At 44.9% G+C, this 19,403-nt stretch overlaps 1 protein-coding gene across 4 annotated transcripts in view; it reads right to left on the reverse strand.

Annotated features, from left to right (window-relative positions):
• Window positions 1-19,403, reverse strand: part of ZC3H18 (zinc finger CCCH-type containing 18) — a 47,632-nt gene that overhangs the window by 21,859 nt on the left and 6,370 nt on the right. For 2 of the 4 annotated variants that reach the window (XM_080352140.1, XM_080352137.1), the window contains exons 3-9: window positions 16,792-17,399; window positions 13,458-13,542; window positions 10,333-10,481; window positions 9,975-10,067; window positions 9,237-9,394; window positions 5,936-6,062; window positions 4,400-4,698 (exon numbers count right to left, since the gene is read on the reverse strand). In XM_080352140.1, coding sequence (XP_080208266.1) covers window positions 4,400-4,698; window positions 5,936-6,062; window positions 9,237-9,394; window positions 9,975-10,067; window positions 10,333-10,481; window positions 13,458-13,542; window positions 16,792-17,385 — 1,505 coding nt within the window. In that variant the 5' untranslated portion in view covers window positions 17,386-17,399. The remainder of the gene's footprint in view (window positions 1-4,399; window positions 4,699-5,935; window positions 6,063-9,236; window positions 9,395-9,974; window positions 10,068-10,332; window positions 10,482-13,457; window positions 13,543-16,791; window positions 17,400-19,403) is intronic. The other 2 variants (XM_080352139.1, XM_080352138.1) reach the window with 1 other exon arrangement.

Consider the following 19,403-nt stretch of genomic DNA (forward strand, 5'->3'; position numbering starts at 1 on the left):
AACCTGCATTCATCGATTTTATAGAGCATCTCATAACTGGGGGCTGCTGCCACCCCAACAGAAGCTGAGGGAGGAACATTCTGCTTCTTTCGAGTTCTACAAAGGATTTATGATTTGCTACACAACAGCTGCTCTTTCTGACATTGCTTTAAATTTTACTGTGGCCCTATTTGCAGGTGTTATTTTTATTTTTTTAATGGCTGCCTGAGTGCACTCCATCAATAGGCTTTAGCGCAGCTGAGGAAAACTTCCTCCCAGAAAAACTGGTGTGTGTGCAATAATCGCAGGACAGTTGCCCGGGACGTTGCTCCGTCCTGGCAGCTTCGCTGTCACCTCCTGTCCGGACTCTGGGACATTTCAGGACAACAGCTGCCTCCTCACCCCACAGATTCTGGGGTCTGTATCATGGACTCTGACCAAACTTGTCTGCGTGGAAATAGCTTTTAGGTGACACTTCAGGACAAGTCTGCTGCCCTCACCAGCGGGTCCAATTCCTTAACGTCCCTCAGTGCTTTGGAAATACAACTGCTAACAGGTCCCATGATATGAACTGCATTGCCTAACGTGCTCCTGAAACAATCAGATTCACTTGGATGATGGCAGGATAAAGACCTGTGCAACAATAGGAGGATTAAAGCAAATTACTGTGTGTGCAAGGCCTTCGCTTGCAGCTAAAGGCCAGCAGCCCGGGTAAGAACACCTTGTACTGCACTAAGTCTCTGCAGATATTTCATGCCGTTTCTTTATCCCTGAAATGCTTTGCACAACAGTGAGCTAGACTGGCAAAGTAGAGACACAAAGCATAAATCTTGTACTCAGCAAAAATCAGTCACAGCCTGGGGCATCAGAACTTGTTCTGGAGACAGGAGCACGAGGACAGCCAGCCAAGTTATCCCTCTGATCCACCAGCAGTGTCCCGGCTTGTTTAAGTGTGTGGTGTCTGACAAGGGAGGAGGAGGAGAGGGAAGAATGACTTAGTAAAGACTTAGCATCGGAATCTGAGATTATAAACTTCTTGGGGTGCTCATCTTAATCTTGGGGGGAAAGTGGGATAAAAAAACCAAAACCAAAAAACCACACAAAACAAAACAACAACAACAAAAACACAACAAAAAACCCCAAAGCACAAAGCAGCCATTGCATGCTCCTTCAGAAAAGGCCAATCCGACACCCAAACACCGCAGCCTCTTCTTTTAAAGGGTTCAAGGAACATTTGGCACCGAGTCTCTCAGGGTTTACAACCTTTGTTGGTTGTTAAGTTCTAATCCTCCTCATTTGTAGCAAGCAGCAATGCCAGGAAGTCCTCTGGCTTCTGTGTTACTAACCTTAACTACTCTACTGTTGTTTAGAGATCAGATTAAGCCTTCCTGCTTTCAATATAAGGGAAAGGGAATTTGTTTTCACATTCCTGGCTATTTGCTTTTTGAGTTTTCTTCCATCCCTTTTAACTCCGCATTCCATATATCACGGTTTATTCCTTCCTCCGGCCTCTACTCAATGGAGCTCATAAGCTGACAGACAGACCGGCATCTACCTGTAATGACAGACACCCTCAGCACTGCCGTTGGCAAAGCTCCTCGCCGGTTACACAACCTCTGGGGAGCAGTTTTCCCGTCTCCCCAGCTCGTTGGGAAGGGAAGAGCAGGCGCGCGTGGGCTCTGGCTGGAAGCGGCGCTGCCTTTGCTGCAGGAATGTTAACGGGCAGCTCGGCGCGTGACGACGCCTGGAAAGGCCGGACCTGCCAAAAAGCTGGGATGCAGTGATTAGGGAAAGCCCGGAGTCTATAAATAGAGCCGCAGGTGAGGGTTACGCCACCACTGGGCATCCTGCTGCCCGGGAAACACAAAGCAATCGCAAGCGTTTTACACATTAAACAAACTCGGGAGCTGTTTAATCCCAAGGTGCCAAACCTGACCCTCCACAAAGGTATTTGGAGAAAAGGTGAGATGGCTTGAACGGCGGCGTTGCCACGAGGAAGTTTGGAACCTGTCAAAAAAGGTGACGTGGGAGAAAACGGCAATGCCCAGAGCCAGGTCACATCGCAAAGGTGACAGTGGCTGCTGGGGAATGCTGCTGGAGGAGGGGTGTCTGCGCCAAGGGAAGAGAAGTTATCTTGGAATCATTCTGGTTGGAAGAGACCCCCAAGATCATCAAGTCCAACCATAAATGCTTTCACTGTGTTTAAAAAGCTTTTTAAAAAAACTTACTCCTGCAGTTTTATTTTCTTTCCAAACACCCACACACCTGTAAATTCTGTGGCAAGAGTGTTCATGTTGACACGGGTTTCAGCTGAAGTGCCACTGAGAGCACGTGGAGATCTGCCCTCTGCCGCACAGGGCTGTGGGCTTTGCTCCTAAGTGCTCCCATTAATTCCACTCGATGAGCAGATACAGTGTGTAAGTGCTGACCTCAGATTTTTTGCCTTTAAGTTTTTAAAGCTTTACACTCAGTACTAGCTCCCTATTCAACACAAAAATTAACCACAAAAATAACAAATGCTTCTTGCCACCCGGTTTTAAAGCCCCACGAGATATGAAGCCAAATCGAACCCTGCTCGCTGAACCCCGCCTCGGCCCTATGGTCATCAGGGTTGCAGGATGGGACAAGGCTGAGGACATTTCCAATAGCAGATTCTCTATGATCCACTTTGAGAAAGAACAGCAGACTTAGAACAAAAAAAAGGACTCTTTTTAATTTAGCAAGACTCATCTTAAGCCTGATTTGGAGATCCAAGAGGCATCCCCAGCTCTCTTAAATAGTGCTTATATCAGAGCGGGGGACACAGGAGGGGACATGGAGACCTGCATCCACAGAGCATGTAATGTCACAGACACCAGAAATCCCGTCTCAGGACAGGACAGACGTGGACCTGTTGGAGAGGGGCCTGAGAAGGCCACGAAAATGATCAAAGGGCTGGAACAGGCTGAGAGAGTTGGGGTGTTCAGCCTGGAAAAGCTCCAGGGAGATTTATTGTGGCTTTTCCAGACTTAAAAGCGGCTGATAAGAAAGATGAGGACAGAATTTTGAAGAGGATCTCTTGCAATAGGACAAGGGAAAATGGTTTTAAACTAAATTACAAAGCCCCAGCACCAGTGTCAAGGGAAGGAGGAACCAGCAGAATCATCCTTGTGTGCAGTGATCCCGGTCACAGTGACAGTTAATGACTAACAACTCGAGCTGTCAATCAGCTGATGTCACTTTCATCATCATCATCACATGGTTCTGGACAGCAAGATCTCTTCAACACTAACCCAATGAGAGCACAAACCAACAGCAAATGTGGTAATTAAGGTGCAGAAATTATGGTTGTAAGTAAAGATTATAATTAAATGTAGCATACAATTAAAAGTATTCCTATAACCACTCTGGCACTGCCACTGCAAAGCGCTCACAAGACACATTCAAACTGTTCTGAAACTGTAACTTCCTCTTGGAAAAAAGGGTCATCACCAAAAATCAGCTTTCCATATAGTAACACCAATAAAAAATTTTGGGTCAGAAGACTAATCCCTGCTCCCACCTGAAACCACACAGTTCCACATAGCACCTCAATGCCCTTCAGCAAGAAATTTGATACTTTCCTCTAATTCTGAACCAAAAGATGTTGTCTTATGGGAAGTTCTAATGTCACAAGTTCTATATTCAGCTGTGATATTTATACAGCACTTCACAAAATATACTTAACACACTGGTAAGCCATGGTACTTAAATAATTGACAGAGAAACAAAATGGGAAACACTACTGAAATTCTGAGACTTTTAGTCTGTCTGGTTCAATTTTCTCCTTCACACAGGTCAGAACCAGGATTTTCAGAATAAAATGGGCAGTCAGAGTCAAGAAAACTGGCTCCACGCTGCAGTTCCACCACAATGCCTAGCAGAACTCAGCAGAGAATCACTTCAAGGCACATAGTCCCTTTACCTTTTCAAGCCTCTTTTGGGAGTTTTACCTAATAAGTCTCCAGATGCTTCTGCCCTCCACAAACTCCCAAACCAGCCCTGATTTATCTCAGAAGACATTTGTCAAGGCCTCACGGGGAGTAGTCACCGTCCGCAGGACTCTCTCAGCACTGGCGCTCAGCTAGCCTCCCAAAACGTACTTGAGCCTCAAGGGAACAGGGACAAGCTGCACATTTCCATCCCTACAGGCTGCAGGACAGCCGCTCTCCTCCCTTCACAGTCAGGTTACGCACGCTCGGTTCTTAGCGATGATTTAGCTCCACTTAGTGGCCAGCAAGACTCATTTAAAGAGTTGCCTTTTTCTTCAAACCACCGCTTTACTCAAGAGCTGTGGACGAAAGGGATCTCCTCCGCTCTGATCAGCATGAGCCTGGTTCGCGATCCACAACTAAACCAATACCAGCTGAAACGTCAAGTCTGATTTCCAGCAAACACTTACCTCGGTAGCAGCGGAGACCGGGGCTTTGGTTTTTCTTTCTCCTTCTCGCGTTCCCGGTCCCTGTCCCGGTCTCGGTCCCTGTCCCGGTCCCTGTGCTGCCTGTCTTTCTCGTCTCTCTTCACCCGTTCTCTCTCCCGTTCCCACTCTTCTTTCCGCCGCTGGCGTTCCTTGTCACGCTCCCGTTCCCTTTCTCGTTCTCGCTCCCGCTGGCGCCGCTCCCGTTCCCGCTCTCGCTCTCTCTCGCGTTCCCTTTCTCGTTGTCTGTTCTCTCTTTCCCTTTCCCGTTCTCGCTCTCTTTCCTTTAAAAAGAAAAGAGAAATCATTGTTGACGCTGCAGTAACATCTCCTAAGAAAGCAGGCAGCAAGGTTTCAGAGTCTTGGACTGTGAACAATTACATACACCCTCCCATGTTAGAGCAAACTATTGCGATAAATAATAATCTGGAGCTTTCTGGCCATCATCATTTGCTGAGCAGGCAGAAAATGGAGAGAGACAAAACACTGCATCATATTCATCATAGCTGTAATTTTCAAAGGCAACAGTCAAAGATTAATTTGGCTTATTATGCTTATTAAAGAAATGCATTGATGTTCACAAGTATTTACTCTCATTGCTAATCATGTTTATAACAAGCTAATTAGCTTTAAAAACAAGCACCATGAAAATAATTGACGGTGCATCACATGCAACAATAGTGAGGATGGGCTCCTGTTTATGCACTGTTTCTGTAGAACAGCAAGATCTTCCAGCCAAAGGAAAGTCACTTTTTAAAGGAAGTGAGAAATAGCCACTGAAAAGCTCCCCACCGAGCAAGATTTATTACTTTTGCCACCACTCTTGAGGCACCACAGTTCACTCGAGGGCAAAATGAAGCAGAAGAAAAAGTATTTTCCCTGGGCTCTGCACCTCCCAGCAGTGCAACACCAACCAAGCACATCTGGGGTTTCAGCAACAGGCTGGATGCTCTTCTCCTCTGACTCAATCCACTCACGTAACTTGACTAGCAGTGGACAGTCACTCTGGAGCCTCTGTCTGTACACACAGCATGCCTGTCCAAACCTAATCCCTTCCATCTGTCCCCATAACTAACGAGCAAACTGTTCTTCAGTCGGGTTGTTTCCTGGAAACTCCCTCCCTCTCCAGTGTTTCCAAGAACGGATGCAGATCACAGAATTGTTCTGGTTGCAAAAGATCTTTAAGATCACTGAGTCCAATCTTGCACTGGACTGTAGTAAAGTTAATAAGCGCCGCACAACTGCCTGGTGCACAGAGGAGAGGACAGTGCATGTGGAGAGGAACCTCCTCCCCATCTCAGAGGTGCTTTTGCCTTCATCAAGCTGAATCAGAACATCCTCCCATTCCTGTGCCTATGGTGCGTTCTGTACAGTAATTAAGTCATGATTTAACTATTTGTAAGACGAAGCATCGTGAAAATACACGAAAAGCCCCGTTTCAATCGCTGCACTGGAAACGCGCAAGAACAAGAAACACCTGGAAGAAAAGTCGAAAGGAAAAGCGCGGAAGGGGGTTATTACCTTACTTACTCTGTAGTTACGGTACGGATCTGGGTCTGTGTACTGAACCCTGAAATTCTCATACTGCCCACCACGCCAGAACCGTTCTATTTCATAGTCATAATAGGGATCTGTATAGGGATCAAGCCTACAATGAAAAACAGGGAAGGTTAGAGAGGGAAATATCACTCTGTCGCCATAGAGAAACACTACGTATTCTAGGTCAGGTCTTAATCACTGTGCGCTGACCGGAAAAATCACGTTCAGCGGAGTACGACTGTAAAAAGTGGTTTATTTTCTACACATCCCAAATGGACAGAAACAGTCTTTTTTTAAGTGAAGCTTATCAGAGAAAAGCACAAACCTTTCTTGATAAACACACAAAAAAAGAAACACTACAAACTAAATTCAGCCTTCAAATCAATGCGGTAAAAATACAGAAACACCAAATTGCTTTTTATAGCCACTTCAAACGTCGGCAAACAGAAAGAACATGTTTTGCCTCATTGATTTAGAGCTGCTTTTTCTGTCCATGCACACACAGCTGATTGGTGGAACGGATTGGGATCTCCGACTCCCCTGCCATCGGAGGGGGTGGGTGCATCCCAGTGCCACCAGTACAGAACGAGCTGTTGCTGAGCTTTCCACTGGGAGAAGCCAAACTTCGGGCTCTGGCCAGCAATGCTCTGCCCTACATAGCCTGGAATGACTCCATGCAGTGCAGGTAACCGCATCTGCAACTGATATTCTCCCTAGAAAACAAGTGCTGGTCCCCCAGCACAGATATCGACTGGCAAACACAGAGCACACCCTGCCCAGTTGCAAAACTATAATTACTTTTGGGGATGAAAACAATCTGACCCCCCCACCCCCATCCTTAAATCTTCAATGTTTCCACTATTTGATCATTTCTATTAATGTTATTTGATGGTTTTTTTAACAATATTTAATCCTTGCCAGTCACCTGGAGTGAAAATATCAGATCCACTGTAAAGGTGGGGAGGTGGGTACAGGAAACAAGAAACTTCCAGGGCCACAGAGGAGTCAGTGGCAGAACTAAGATTATAAAGCAAGTGCTCTCAAATTCCAGATTACCCATAGTGAGACTCTGACTTGTACCTAAGAGGAATAAAGGGCCCACTTCTGCATTTTAGAAGTGCCAAATAATCTAAAACAGGCTAAGATGTGTTGCCCTGCGAGTCAAGCAGCTGTTATTTCTTTCAGTGTGTTTAAACAGCTTAAGATTTCTATTTTTGTCCAAAATGATAAGCCAAGGGAAAGAGTACCAGGGAATCTTGGATAATGATGCTTAATTCAACAAACTCCTGATGCCAACCAGCCAAAAGTTTGCATTCAGCGACATCAGGTGTTCAAAGAGACATAAAAAATCTCAAGCTCCATCAAAAAAGGAAACTCTCTACTTTTTAACCCAGCCTCAAGTCCGGATCTCCCCATTCCCTTCCTATAACATTTGTGGACATTTTGTTCATTTAAACAAGCATCACCTGCTGTGCATTTTGATAATTCAGTGCTTAGATTCTTTGGCGAATAATTGGTATGACCCAAAAAATAACATCTGACTGGACAGTGGTCTGTGGCCTGGGAAGTTTTTAGAAGTGCAATGGAGAAAGGAAAGGAAATATTTTCTTACAGTTGCAACAGTACTGGAATCAAAGACCTGCTTACCCATAGTTAATGTTTTCTTTGATGTCCACCTCCCTATAGTTTTTCGAAAAAGAAAAAGGGATTCATGAACTATTTAGACATCCTCATATGTCACAAGACAGTCCTGAAAGCATTTATTAACATCCCAGCCGCACCACCAGTGCTCAGTTTGCTGCAATCTGTGCAACAAAGTGTTTGTGAGAGAAAAATCACCATTTTCTAGAGTTCACAGCAGCAGCAACTTCAGAATTTTTGCCTTTACACACAATGAAGATATTTTAATGCCAGAGTCTGGTTATGCATAAAGGCGCTTGAATTTTCAGGAATTCCATGTGTTTGATTACTTCTGTGTAACAATGGCAGATGCAATACACTTTTTCTTGACTACATGAAAAAAACAGAAAATCCTGTACCTAACATGACAATTCTTACAGCAGTCAGGCAGTAGCATAAAATAACAGAACGTTTATGCTAGTTTTCATATACAGTCCTAAAACAAAGATACTATACCGTCAACCCACAGAGCACTGATGAGAATATGTCCCAGGTGTGACTGAAAACCTCAGAGAAGACCAAAATATAGACTGATTTCTACACAGGAAAATATTAATATGAGGCAACTGTTCAGTTATAGACTGCAGAACTGAGTCAATCGCTTCTTTTTAGGACAGGGAAAGGAATTAAACTCCAGAGCAAAGCAAAGACTATGGAACAAAAGCTTAACCTGCTCCTTTTCAGAGCTTCTTTTTGCAGTTCATTCACTCTAAGACAGAACCAAACCTTGCAAACACGTTCTCTGTGAGTAGAAATAATCCATAATCTGTACATGTAGGAAGAACAGAGGATGTGTAAGCAAGAGCAAAACAGATTTGCCTCTATTCCTGCAGAACACAAGCCTCTCTCTCTCAAAAATCGTTTTTGTATTTGATTTCTTGGCTCAAGAACTACTAACAAGTGTACCAGAGCTGACTTATTTATCCTTGCACCTTCTTCTGCCATGACAGGAGTACATCTGGGGTGTCCAACATCTTTTGTTTAATCTCCTTAAAAAAACAATCCCTGAAACACTTAAGTTCAGGGTGTTTGCTTTGGTCCAGGCCATGCCCTGACGACTAACAGGTTTGCTTTCTGAGCAGCGTCTTACTAAATAGTTTATCTGGGACTGGTCAAGATGTTTGTTAAGACCAGTTGCTGTGGCAATGCCCTTGCAAATAAACACCCAGCTGGTCGATAGAGTACAAGTGTTGCCCTGGAGCTCTCAGACTTTGAGCATAATGCAACTTTGCAGCCCCAGCTTTTGAATTTTAAAACTCTTGTGGGTTGGAATAAGAAAAACAAGAGGAAACAAAAGTCAGAAGAATGCACTGATGTGAGGCAGGTAATGCACAACTAGCTAGTGTCCTGCAGGGACCAGTGTGCCAATGACATTGAAGGCAGAAAAGTTTAAAGATGACTGGAAAGGAAGGTAGAGTTTAACTGGAGTGACTGGAGGCAGCTCAAGTTTTTAACAGGTGTTCACACTGCTCAATGGAAGTCGTTTCCATTTTCTGAGGTGAGCATTCCTCCAATTTGGAGGAACATGTGAACCAAACTCTGCTGCACTGCACAATATTTCCCACCCATCTGTCCCACGTACAAAATCAAGACTGCATCTTACGCTGTATCTCTGACGTCTCGGGTGATGCGGTAATTCCAGTCGCGGAAAAACTCGTTTTCTTTGTCAAATTCACGCTCGTCTTCTCCGATAGTCACAGTGAACCTCTTCTCCTCAAAGTCAGGCTCCTGTTCTTTTCTCATAGTTGCTTTTTTTAATACCTGCCATAATATAAACATAAAAACATTATAAAGAGAGAACATTTCTGAGGCACAGAGAAAAAGAGCATTAAAAATCCTTTGCTCAGGAAAAACCTGCTCTTTCAACTACTTTTACACAAGTCTCATCAATGTGCAGGACACTGGACTTTTCTTGATGTAGAAAAGTGCAATTCGTGATTCCATCGGCTCACAACAGTAGCAGAAAGGCAATAAAAGCTTCACATGTGCTGATCCCATTTTCTGAAATGATCTGACAAGTGGATTGTCTGGATGCTGCAGAAACACATACTGAATTAAGGGATCAGCTTAAAAAGTTTTGCTTTGTGGAGTCCTCAAAATGGTCAGGGCCACAGACTCTCGCTAGCTCATGTTAATATAAAATAACCAAACCCAGATGCCAGCTTGACTCTATAATAAATGTGATATTCAACAGGGCACAGCTAATAGGCAAAAGGAAGGCTCCTTAAAAAGACCAAGACACTACAAACTCCAAAACCAGCTCTTCTAGCATCTCGCTCCAGATGGAACAGGCCAGCGGATTTTGGGGATGCTGAGCACACTTCCTGAGGGTGCCATTTACCTCTTTCGCATGGCGGAGTCCCCTCTCCCAGGCACTTTCTGTCGGAGGGTCTGGAGGAGGTGGAGGTAAAATTTCATCAACGACTGGCCCTCCCTGTGAGAAAGGTGAGGAGAGGAAGGAGATAGACACTTGACATCAGTTTTAAGTAGCAAAGTCAGGATTTGTAAACAGTTACCCCAGAGAACCTCCAGATACTCTGGTGAGGTATCAGCAGTATACATCTCTGGCAGCTTCAAGGCCACCTTTTAAAAATCACATACCCAATAGATGCTCAAATAAAATCTTCACTTCTCCTAGAGCAGGAGACAAAAGCTGTGTGCAGAAGCCATAAATTCACAGAACAAAAGTGCGTACGTACCCAAGGGTTGGCTGGCATGAGCGGGTGAGGGCCAATGGGAGGAGCGCCGTTTGGGGAGAAGGGCTCAGGCTTGGAGATCAGGGAGTAGTTTCCTTTGTCATTCACGCCAGGGTGAATAAATCGACAGTTCATGCCCCAAGTACAGTGACCTGTGGAAATACAGTTCTGTTAGATCCCTGAATGCCTACAGCGAGCATGTGTTCAGCTGTGTTCAGTCTCATAACCATTTAAAACCCAACAAGGAATAATGCCATTTGAGGTATATAACTTTTCTTCTCTCTAATTTTGTTGAGATTTACCTGTTTTCGTATATATAGAAAGACATTTGCCACTCCCCACCTTCCCAGGGAGGACAAATAGATCCAGTCGCAGATGGATGAAAGTATGAGAACTTTGTTATGCTGGGAGAAGGGAGGGATAAACACATGCATACCATGAAGCAAATGCAGTAATAAGCCTATGAGCTCATCAAGCCTCATTAATGACAAACATTTCAAGTTGGGAGCTTTACCTTTTCCAGAAGACAATAAATATAATCTGACAGCAAAGAAAGCATCACAGCACGTTCAAAACAACAGCTTTCTGCTGAGGCACGAAGTACATCAAAGCTTTTCTCTCTGACTCCACAGGCTTGCAAGCAGGAGGAGACATCACCATGGAAAGCAACAGACAAATCTGAAGCTGCTCATCAGCTTCAGGTACCACCTCAAAAGAGATGGTAACATTCAGGCTCTCTAACAGGATATAAAGCTGATTCCTAACTTGAATTTAGCTTGCCGTAGAAACAAAATCTTGTTTTCTCAGCTGGCTGGGTAACGTGTCAGAAATTCACACTGCACCTGGGTCCCTGGAAATGCTTCTCCACCAGTCCCAAATTAACCATAAGCTGGTGTTTTCAAGAAGAGGTAACACTGGATGCTTCTGTACTGTCAAACATCAGGAGAGCACAAAACCCTTTGCACAGCAGCTCACTGAGCAATGTGGCCTTTCTCAATGCCCAAACTCCTACTGGGGTGTCACACACAATTACTACCCTGACAAGTAAGAGGTCATGCTACATAGGGCTGGACATCAGCAATTTCACTGGAAGGTGACGTTGAAGTTGGATCTTGGGAACAATTTCTTCCTCAAAGGGCTGTCGGGCATTGGAACAGGCTGCCCGGGGCAGTGCTGGAGTCACCATCCCTGGAGGGGTTGAACAGATGGAGATGAGGTTCTCAGGGACATGGGTTAGTGCCAGGGCTGGGTTATGGCTGGACTCTGTGATCTTGAGGGTCTCTTCAAACCAAAATGATTCTGTGACTCTAAGCCAGTCATTCGTGCCTCTGGACAGATGCAGCCATGTGAGTGCTCCTCAGACACAGCAAGGACAAAAATCCATACAGCTTCAAGGTCCCTGATCTTCCTGGTGGCAATCAAGCTCTTCGGGGTGAGCAAGAGCAGATGTCAACGTTATCTGAACCCACGCCAAATCTAAGGAAAATAACTGTGGCAGGAGAACCTGCAGCCTGAACTTTGACTCAGGCAAATATTTCCATGCCACACGAGGCACGCGTCACACCGAGGATCCAGGAACAAACAGCTCTGCTTGCCGAGGGACTTCCCTGTGCCATCATCATCACCAGCCCGTTCGTGTCTCAGCACAGGCAGAAAATTCGATACCGGAAGATATTCAGGAAGCCACGTACACGATATCTGATGGTCACGTCTCTGGAAACCCCCTAAACAGTTCCCGACGTTGCATACGCCACTGACGCAAGGAACGAGAGACTCCACCCTGCTCTCCACCCTTCTTCTCATTTCAGATTTTCAAAAATTGTTTCAAGGGTGATTGTAAATACAACCAAGTAAAGAGTAAACATTGAGATGAAGCTGAAGGAAGTGGAAGAGAGCTCTAATCAGTTTAAATAAGAAAACTTTTATAAAATCTACTCTCCACACTAAATAAAATTGCAGGATACTCTAAGATAGCTCTCGTGGTATTGCACAAACTTTGGGAAATGTCCTACTAAGAAGAATTTTAAAAAAGGAAATACAATTGGTAAGATTTAAAAGTTTCAAGTCTTAGGTCTCACGGTAAGAAATACTTTTTGTAATTTCCTGCCCCCGTTCCTTCCAAGTGAGGCTGACAAGTCCAGTCCTACTTCAGAAACGTGGTATCTGACACAGTGAGGAGCAATCTTCCGGCTTGAGGAAAAAGCTGTTATTTACACAAGGATTATTTTGTATGCCAGCTGACTGTCTCCTCCGCCCAGGGGAAGTCCTGACCACCAGCACATCTCACCCGTCAAGTTCAATGTCATCCCTCGAGCACGTTTCTGGGTGCCTTGTGAAAACAGTTCTACTTGAGTCGTCAACACCTGACACGACTGCGCTGGCAATGAAGGAACCTGCTCAACAGATGCGTTCACAGAGGCTGCAGCAGCTTGGCAGATGCCAACATGATGTCACAATAATATTTCTTATAGAGAAACAGTATTTCTAGCCCTATTTTCAATTTAAAAATTTCATTCAATGCCTTTTAATAACTGGGGAAGTGAGACAGACATAGGCTATATATATATATAAAAATGTAAAAATATAGTATAAATATATAAATATATTTTTATATACACATAATATACAAATATATTTTTATATATTTACATATTCATTTATATTTTTATATATAAAGTGCGTATCACCCTATCAATAAACAGTCTTTGGAACCACTCTGATGGTGGAGGTAAGAATAGGAGAACTTGTTTCCAACAAGTTGTTTTAGCAACACATGAGCTTGATAAGAAATAACAAGTATTCACCATTTTTGTTTTCCACAGAATAATCTCTAAGCAATAACTGATTGTTAAATCAGCCCAAGCAGTTTTATTCCATGCTGTTCTAAAAACACTAGCAAGTTTTCCTTAATTTGCTTCTACTGGGCTCACCCCACTAAGACTAAGCAAAGCAATTTTTGCTCATTGACACTATGTAAATTCAGCATCTGGCCACCAAGGAAGAAAAGGTGACACTGAGGATGCCTGAGGAGCAGTTTATCATCTAGACAGCAGCTTAACGGGTACAAAACCAAACAAGAAAAAAGACAGCATCTTTGCTCTTCTCCCACCATTACAGTGTGTCATTACCCTTCATGAAGAAGCGGCAGGTGGGACGTGGTCTCACTTTTCTGTCATTGGGGTCTTTCACTTCTCCTTCCTCCAAGTCATCATCCTGGAACAGACAGACAAGCCGACATGTCACGTGCTGCATTTTGTGCAGCAACTTGACATTTCACAATATGATCAAATATCAGTCATTGAAAACACACCCTGGAGCAAAACATAAGAGAAAAATATAAAGTTACAATAAATACCCCGCAGCATCTTCGTGACTTGCCGCTACAAACAGGAAGATACATCAACTTTGGCATTTCAAAGGCGGCTGCAAAACCCTCCAGGCGTTATGGACACCTCAGTGCCATCACAGACCAGGGCTTTGAGCTGCATCATTTTACCTGATAAATCCTCAAAGGCTCAAAATCAACAGTACAGTGGATTAAGCTCTTACACGTCTGCTGAACGAGGCTGGTTCTGCATTTTTAACTGACAGGAAGTGCAAAGTAGAGGCAGCTTCACGCTCTTTCGAGGCAAACGAGCTGAATCCCGTTACCTCTCCCGCCCGCGGGCGCTGGCATGGGGTGACACCACCGCCCCCAGAGCCTCCAAACCGACTGTCCCGTCTCACGTCACCCCGGTTTAGCTCAGGCCAGCTCCTCCCGTTCCTTGATTTAAAATACATAGTGGCATTCCTGCGTTAACACAATAACCCAACCCAGACATCACACAGCAAGTTCTGAAGGATGACTGCTATTGCAATAACGAATTATAAAATGCTTCCCCACAATGCTGAGTGACAACCTCGCATACAAGCTTTCTGGGGAAAAAAAAGTCAGATATTTCTTCTGGTCCTTTCTGGCAACAACCTGGTACCTTCCCATCCACTCCTCAGCTCCACACTGGAGTTGTGCAGCAGCTCTACGAAAACTCTACATTATTCCCAGGAAAAAATTCTGGGAGATGGAGGTTGCTTTGCAGATTAAGAACCACAGGGAAGGAGTGTGAAATAAGAGCCGTGAAACGCCTCCAGAAGAAACTTGTTGAAACTTTAAAGTACCAGCCTTTGCCTTTATTCTCTGGGGAAAAACAAACAAACAAAACAACAGAAACACACACACACAATAAAACGAACACAAAACAAAAGCCAAAACAACCTCAAACAACATAACCAAAAAATAAAGCAAAACCAAACTAAAATACCCAAAAACACTTCTCTGGCTTCATTAGGCTGCACCTGAAAAGTCAAAAGGAGCTAAAAAGAGGTGGCAACACAGAAGGCAAAGGTGTACATGACCAGAGAGTTGTCAGAGGTATTTGGCAAGGAAATCAGTTAATTATCCTAAAAAGCACCCTCGCTCTGTCTCCATTTCATCACCAGAGAAGTTTTTAGTGTATAAAAGGCATTTGAAGAGTGAGCAGCTGGTGGTTGCCTTCCTGGCCTGCAGCAGCGCCAGCAGTTGTCTACATGGAAAGGTGAGAAAAGTTATGTACTTTGATCAATTTAGCAGCTGGAAAGGAGGAAAAAAACATCATTTGGCTGTAGATAAATAAAAGATTGACAGAGAGGCAGGTTAACAGCCTCTTCTACTGCATTCCTCTGAGGGCAACACAAGGGGAGCTCTCCTGAACAAGAAAAAAAAAGACTATGCATATATTCAAATTAAAATTTGCTTTAATATTGCCCTCCCTCCAAGACAGAAGTCTGAAAGCAAAATAAAACACAGAGATTTAACAGTTTCCCCCAGCACTGGGACCGCATTCAACAACGTGTGAATGGTATAACCAGCCCAGCTCTGCTGCTTTCAAAAGAACCGTGTGAAGTCTTTGCAAATGTTGTACTTGAACAAAAGGCAAAGTATTTATTTCTGTGAGGTCTCCTTGGAATCAGGCAGCTGGGAACCCTGTTATGAGTTAATGTATGAAAACCAGAATACAGATTCATCTTGTGCTTTGTAAGGAGAGCGCTCCCAAGAATGCCTCAGCCTCTAAAGGAAAGCATTCATATTTTAATTAAGAGGCAGGCACAGAGTCAGGACGCCAGGAAATTTTTTCCCCCTGCCTGGACACTCCACAACACACTGGAATTCCTTCGAACTGAATCAGAAGTATGCAAAACTTCCAGAAAACATGTTTAACAAAATAACCTGTGAGAACAGGCATGATATTTTTAGCAATAAGACTTGTCAATGAACCACTAGAGTAAAAAATACACAATATACTACGAACACTTTTTGGATTCAAGCAAGGTGTCTGCCAGAGCAGGAACATACAGGAGGGTTTCTAGGCTACTGCCAGAGTTGCTTTGTTCTGTTCTGCCTGTAAGAGGGTGACTTTCTAAGCTATTAAGCTATATTAAATACAACTGTGCACTGCAGTGCTACCGGTGACAAACATGGACAAATAGTGCTATTTGCCCTCATCATTAATGTACTTAAACCAGTTTTTGATTTTTCTACATTGCTGGAGGAAATTCAGAGAAAGGAATGGAGCTGGGGAAGGAGCTGGAGCACAAGTGTGATGGGAGCGGCTGAGGGACCTGGGGGGTTCAGCTGGAGAACAGGAGCTGAGGGGAGACCTTCTGATCTCTGAACTGCCTGAAAGGAGCTTGGAGCCAGGGGGGGTCAGGCTCTGCTCTCCAGGAACAAGCGCCAGGACCAGAGGAAACGGCCTCAAATTGCACCAGGGGAGGCTGAGGTTGGATCTGGGGAACAATTTCTTCCCCAAAGCACTGTCAGGCATTGGAACAGGCTGCCCAGGGCAGTGGTGGAGTCACCATCCCTGGAGGGGTTGAACAGACGCAGAGATGACGTTCTCAGTGACATGGGGTAGTGCTAGATTTAGGTTATGGTTGGATTCAATCTTAAGGGTCTCTTCAACCCAAAATTATTCTATGATTCTATGACTTGGATGCAATAACGAAGGGGCTTTCCACAAAGCTCAGCACCCTCCGTTCCTCTTCCACATGCCCAGATACTGCCAGAGCCCAACAACAAGCTAAGGGCCATGAGGTTCCCACACAGGCCTGATGCCTCAAGCACACGGCAGCCACTGCAGCACCAGCTTCTCAACATAAACTGGTGAGTCACCCGTGGCCAAGTTACGTGCTGTCAGCATAACTCAAACATCCTCTGAGAGATGAGGCAGAATAGTTTCTACATCCTAGCCACTGAGTTTAGGACCTGGTACATCGTATGGTCTTACGTGCAAGAAAAAAGTGTGTTACTTGCACACTGGGGACACAGCTAACACAGATATTCACACCAAAGAAGGCAGTCACGGCAGCCTAAGAGCCAAACAGTTCTGAAACATGAGGACATATCTCTCCCTGCAGGACCGTGTCCACCTCGGACCAGCTCTTACTTACATCAATCTCTCCATCATCAATTTCTCCATCATCTTCTTCTTTCTTCTTCTCCTTGAGAGGGTCCTGGCCATCCTTTTCATCGTCACTTTTACTGCTGGATTTTTTCTCATCTTCATGGGCATCATCTCCTTTATCCTCTTCCTCATCATCCTCACCAGCAGCTTTCTCACCATCCTCCTCTGCAGCAGCAGCACTTGGCTCATCAGGGACTTCCTCATCATAGTCCAACTCGTGCTCATCTAGTTCACGGGTGACAGAGGACGCTTCATCGCCAAGGTCATTTGTCCGGTCTTCCTCCTCTCCTTTGCGAGGCGGAGGGCTCTTCAGCTCCCCGCTCTGTTCGTTGTTGTCAGACTCCTGCGACTTGGTTTCGCTCAAGCGATCTTCTTCATCTGAGTGGTTCTCCTCTTCGCCATGACTCAGTCGTCCCCTGGCTGCCTCCTCCTCCTCCTCTCCCAGGACGCTGCCTTGCCCACCATCTCCATCAAGGTCCCGGTCTGAACCGCTCTCCTTCAGGACTTCGTCATCGGAAAGCTGCTGGTCCTCTTCGTCGGGAGAGCAGGGGTTTCGCTCAGGGCTGTCGGAAACGTCCATCAGTACCCAGTAGTCTGCACAGGGTAGAAAACAACACTTGTTATAGGGAAACAAGCTGGGAAATCAAGAAGGGTTCACCTTGCTGAATTTGTACTCTTGTGCTTTACCCACTGAAAAAGGAAAGGTTGCCTGAATTCATGAACAGGGTACCTTCAAGAAGGAAACAGAGTTTAAACTGCACATTAAAAATTGATTCCAATACTGTCCCAGACCAGATAAGAACGTGCCACCCTTCAGACACAGTGAGGGAGCGTGAGGTCGGGATTTCATCTACAAGCTCTACCAGATGAGGCTGCACAAGCGCTCCTACCAAACCACCACCAGAAATGCCAAGGTTGCCTCCTCTGCTCAGGTACGATCTGCAGCGGCATTTCTTCTGTGAGCAGGATAACAAGCCTCTAAACGCAGGGCCAGGTTTTCAGGTGTATTTTGAGCTATAAGCACACGGCACCGCAAATTACACAGGCTCCCAAAGAGGGACAGGAACACAACTTACAGTGATGCTGGAAAAACAGCCTGTTATTTACAGCATTTATCAGACTGCTCCAGGAAGAGAGACAAAAGCAAGGACAGTATGCAGTCATGAAAACTCCTGGATTTTTAATCAGGTTTAATTTAGGGAGCACATGTATTGCCATCTAACTGCCACCTGCTTTATAAAGCAAAGATTCAAAATCCTTTCAAAGAAGCAGATGATAATTGTCTACATCATGCTCTGTGCTAGAAGCTCAGTATGAACATGTGCTGGTATGAATAAGTTAAAAATTAGATTTCTGCTTAGAATGAGCATAATAAATTCAACAGAGAGGAGAAAAGAAAAAACAAACAACAAAACAAAGCACCCATACATCTATTTATTTCACATCAGAAAACAAAAACCATGTGAATGACAGAACTGTGTGACCCAAGGAAGTAGCTGAGCTGTCTCTTACTAGGACGATTACTGGCTCACATTAAGACAAAAGCTCCTGGTGATTAAAAACCTCTTATCCTCCAACCATGGCCTCTTGCTGTAGCACGTCCTTAGCCTTATAAACAACGATGGGACTCCTTCCTCAGTTCCCTCAGCAATAACCAACAGTGCTCAGAAGAGCCCAGGCTGAAAAAGGTGTCTCGGCAGGTTTTCCAGCACCAGCCAATGCTCAGAGAGATAAAAAGAGCCACAGTAGTTATCCGGTTGTATTAATACCAGTGGAACAGTCTGGAGGCATCAGCATTCCCCTCCCTTTCCAGGGGACTAAATTCACCATTTCAATATGTCACCTCCTCCTCCATCCCAAAGGTTTGCACAGGAACGGGCCTGGGCAGCCATCACACAGAAATGAAAAGCTGAAGACAAACCCAAGGCTTCCAGAAGCATATTTAGGGCTAAAGAAAAGTCACAAGGTTACAAACCAACAGGACTACTTCATCAGAATACATACCATGTTTGGCTGCTCCCAGCAAGCACATTTCCTGCTGGTGCAACAACAAACATGGCGTAGATCACCAGATTTTTACTTGTTATTTTTAAGAATCGTAGAATAGCTTGGGTTGAAGGCACGTTCCAAGCTCCCCCAGTGCCCCCCCTGCCATGAGCAGGGACATCTTCACCAGCTCAGGTTGCTCAGAGCCAGCCTGGCCTGGGGTGTCTCCAGGGATGGTTCATCCACCACCTCTGGGCAACCTGGGCCAGGCTCTCACCACCCTCAGGGGCAACAATTTCTTCCTCATGTCTGGCCTGAATCTCCCTCCTTTAGTTTAAAATCATCACCCCTTGTCCTGTCATAACGCACCTTTCTAAAAAGTCTGTCCCCAGGTATCTGTGAGCCTTGAAGCAGAAATGCTACAGATACAGGAGTCCGGTAGCTCCTTTAAACACATCCAGCAATCCTGTCTGAAATAAAAGTTATTACCAGTAGGCAGCTCTGTGTTACTCAACCTTTCCCTGACCCAGCCTGTTGCTTTTCTCCACTGTGCTCCTCCGACTGATTCTGCATCATAAAGCTTCTCACCTGCCATCAAAGAGCAAGACCAGC

This window comes from Nesoenas mayeri (assembly GCF_963082525.1).
Source record: "Nesoenas mayeri genome assembly, chromosome: 12".
Lineage (NCBI taxonomy): Eukaryota > Metazoa > Chordata > Aves > Columbiformes > Columbidae > Nesoenas > Nesoenas mayeri.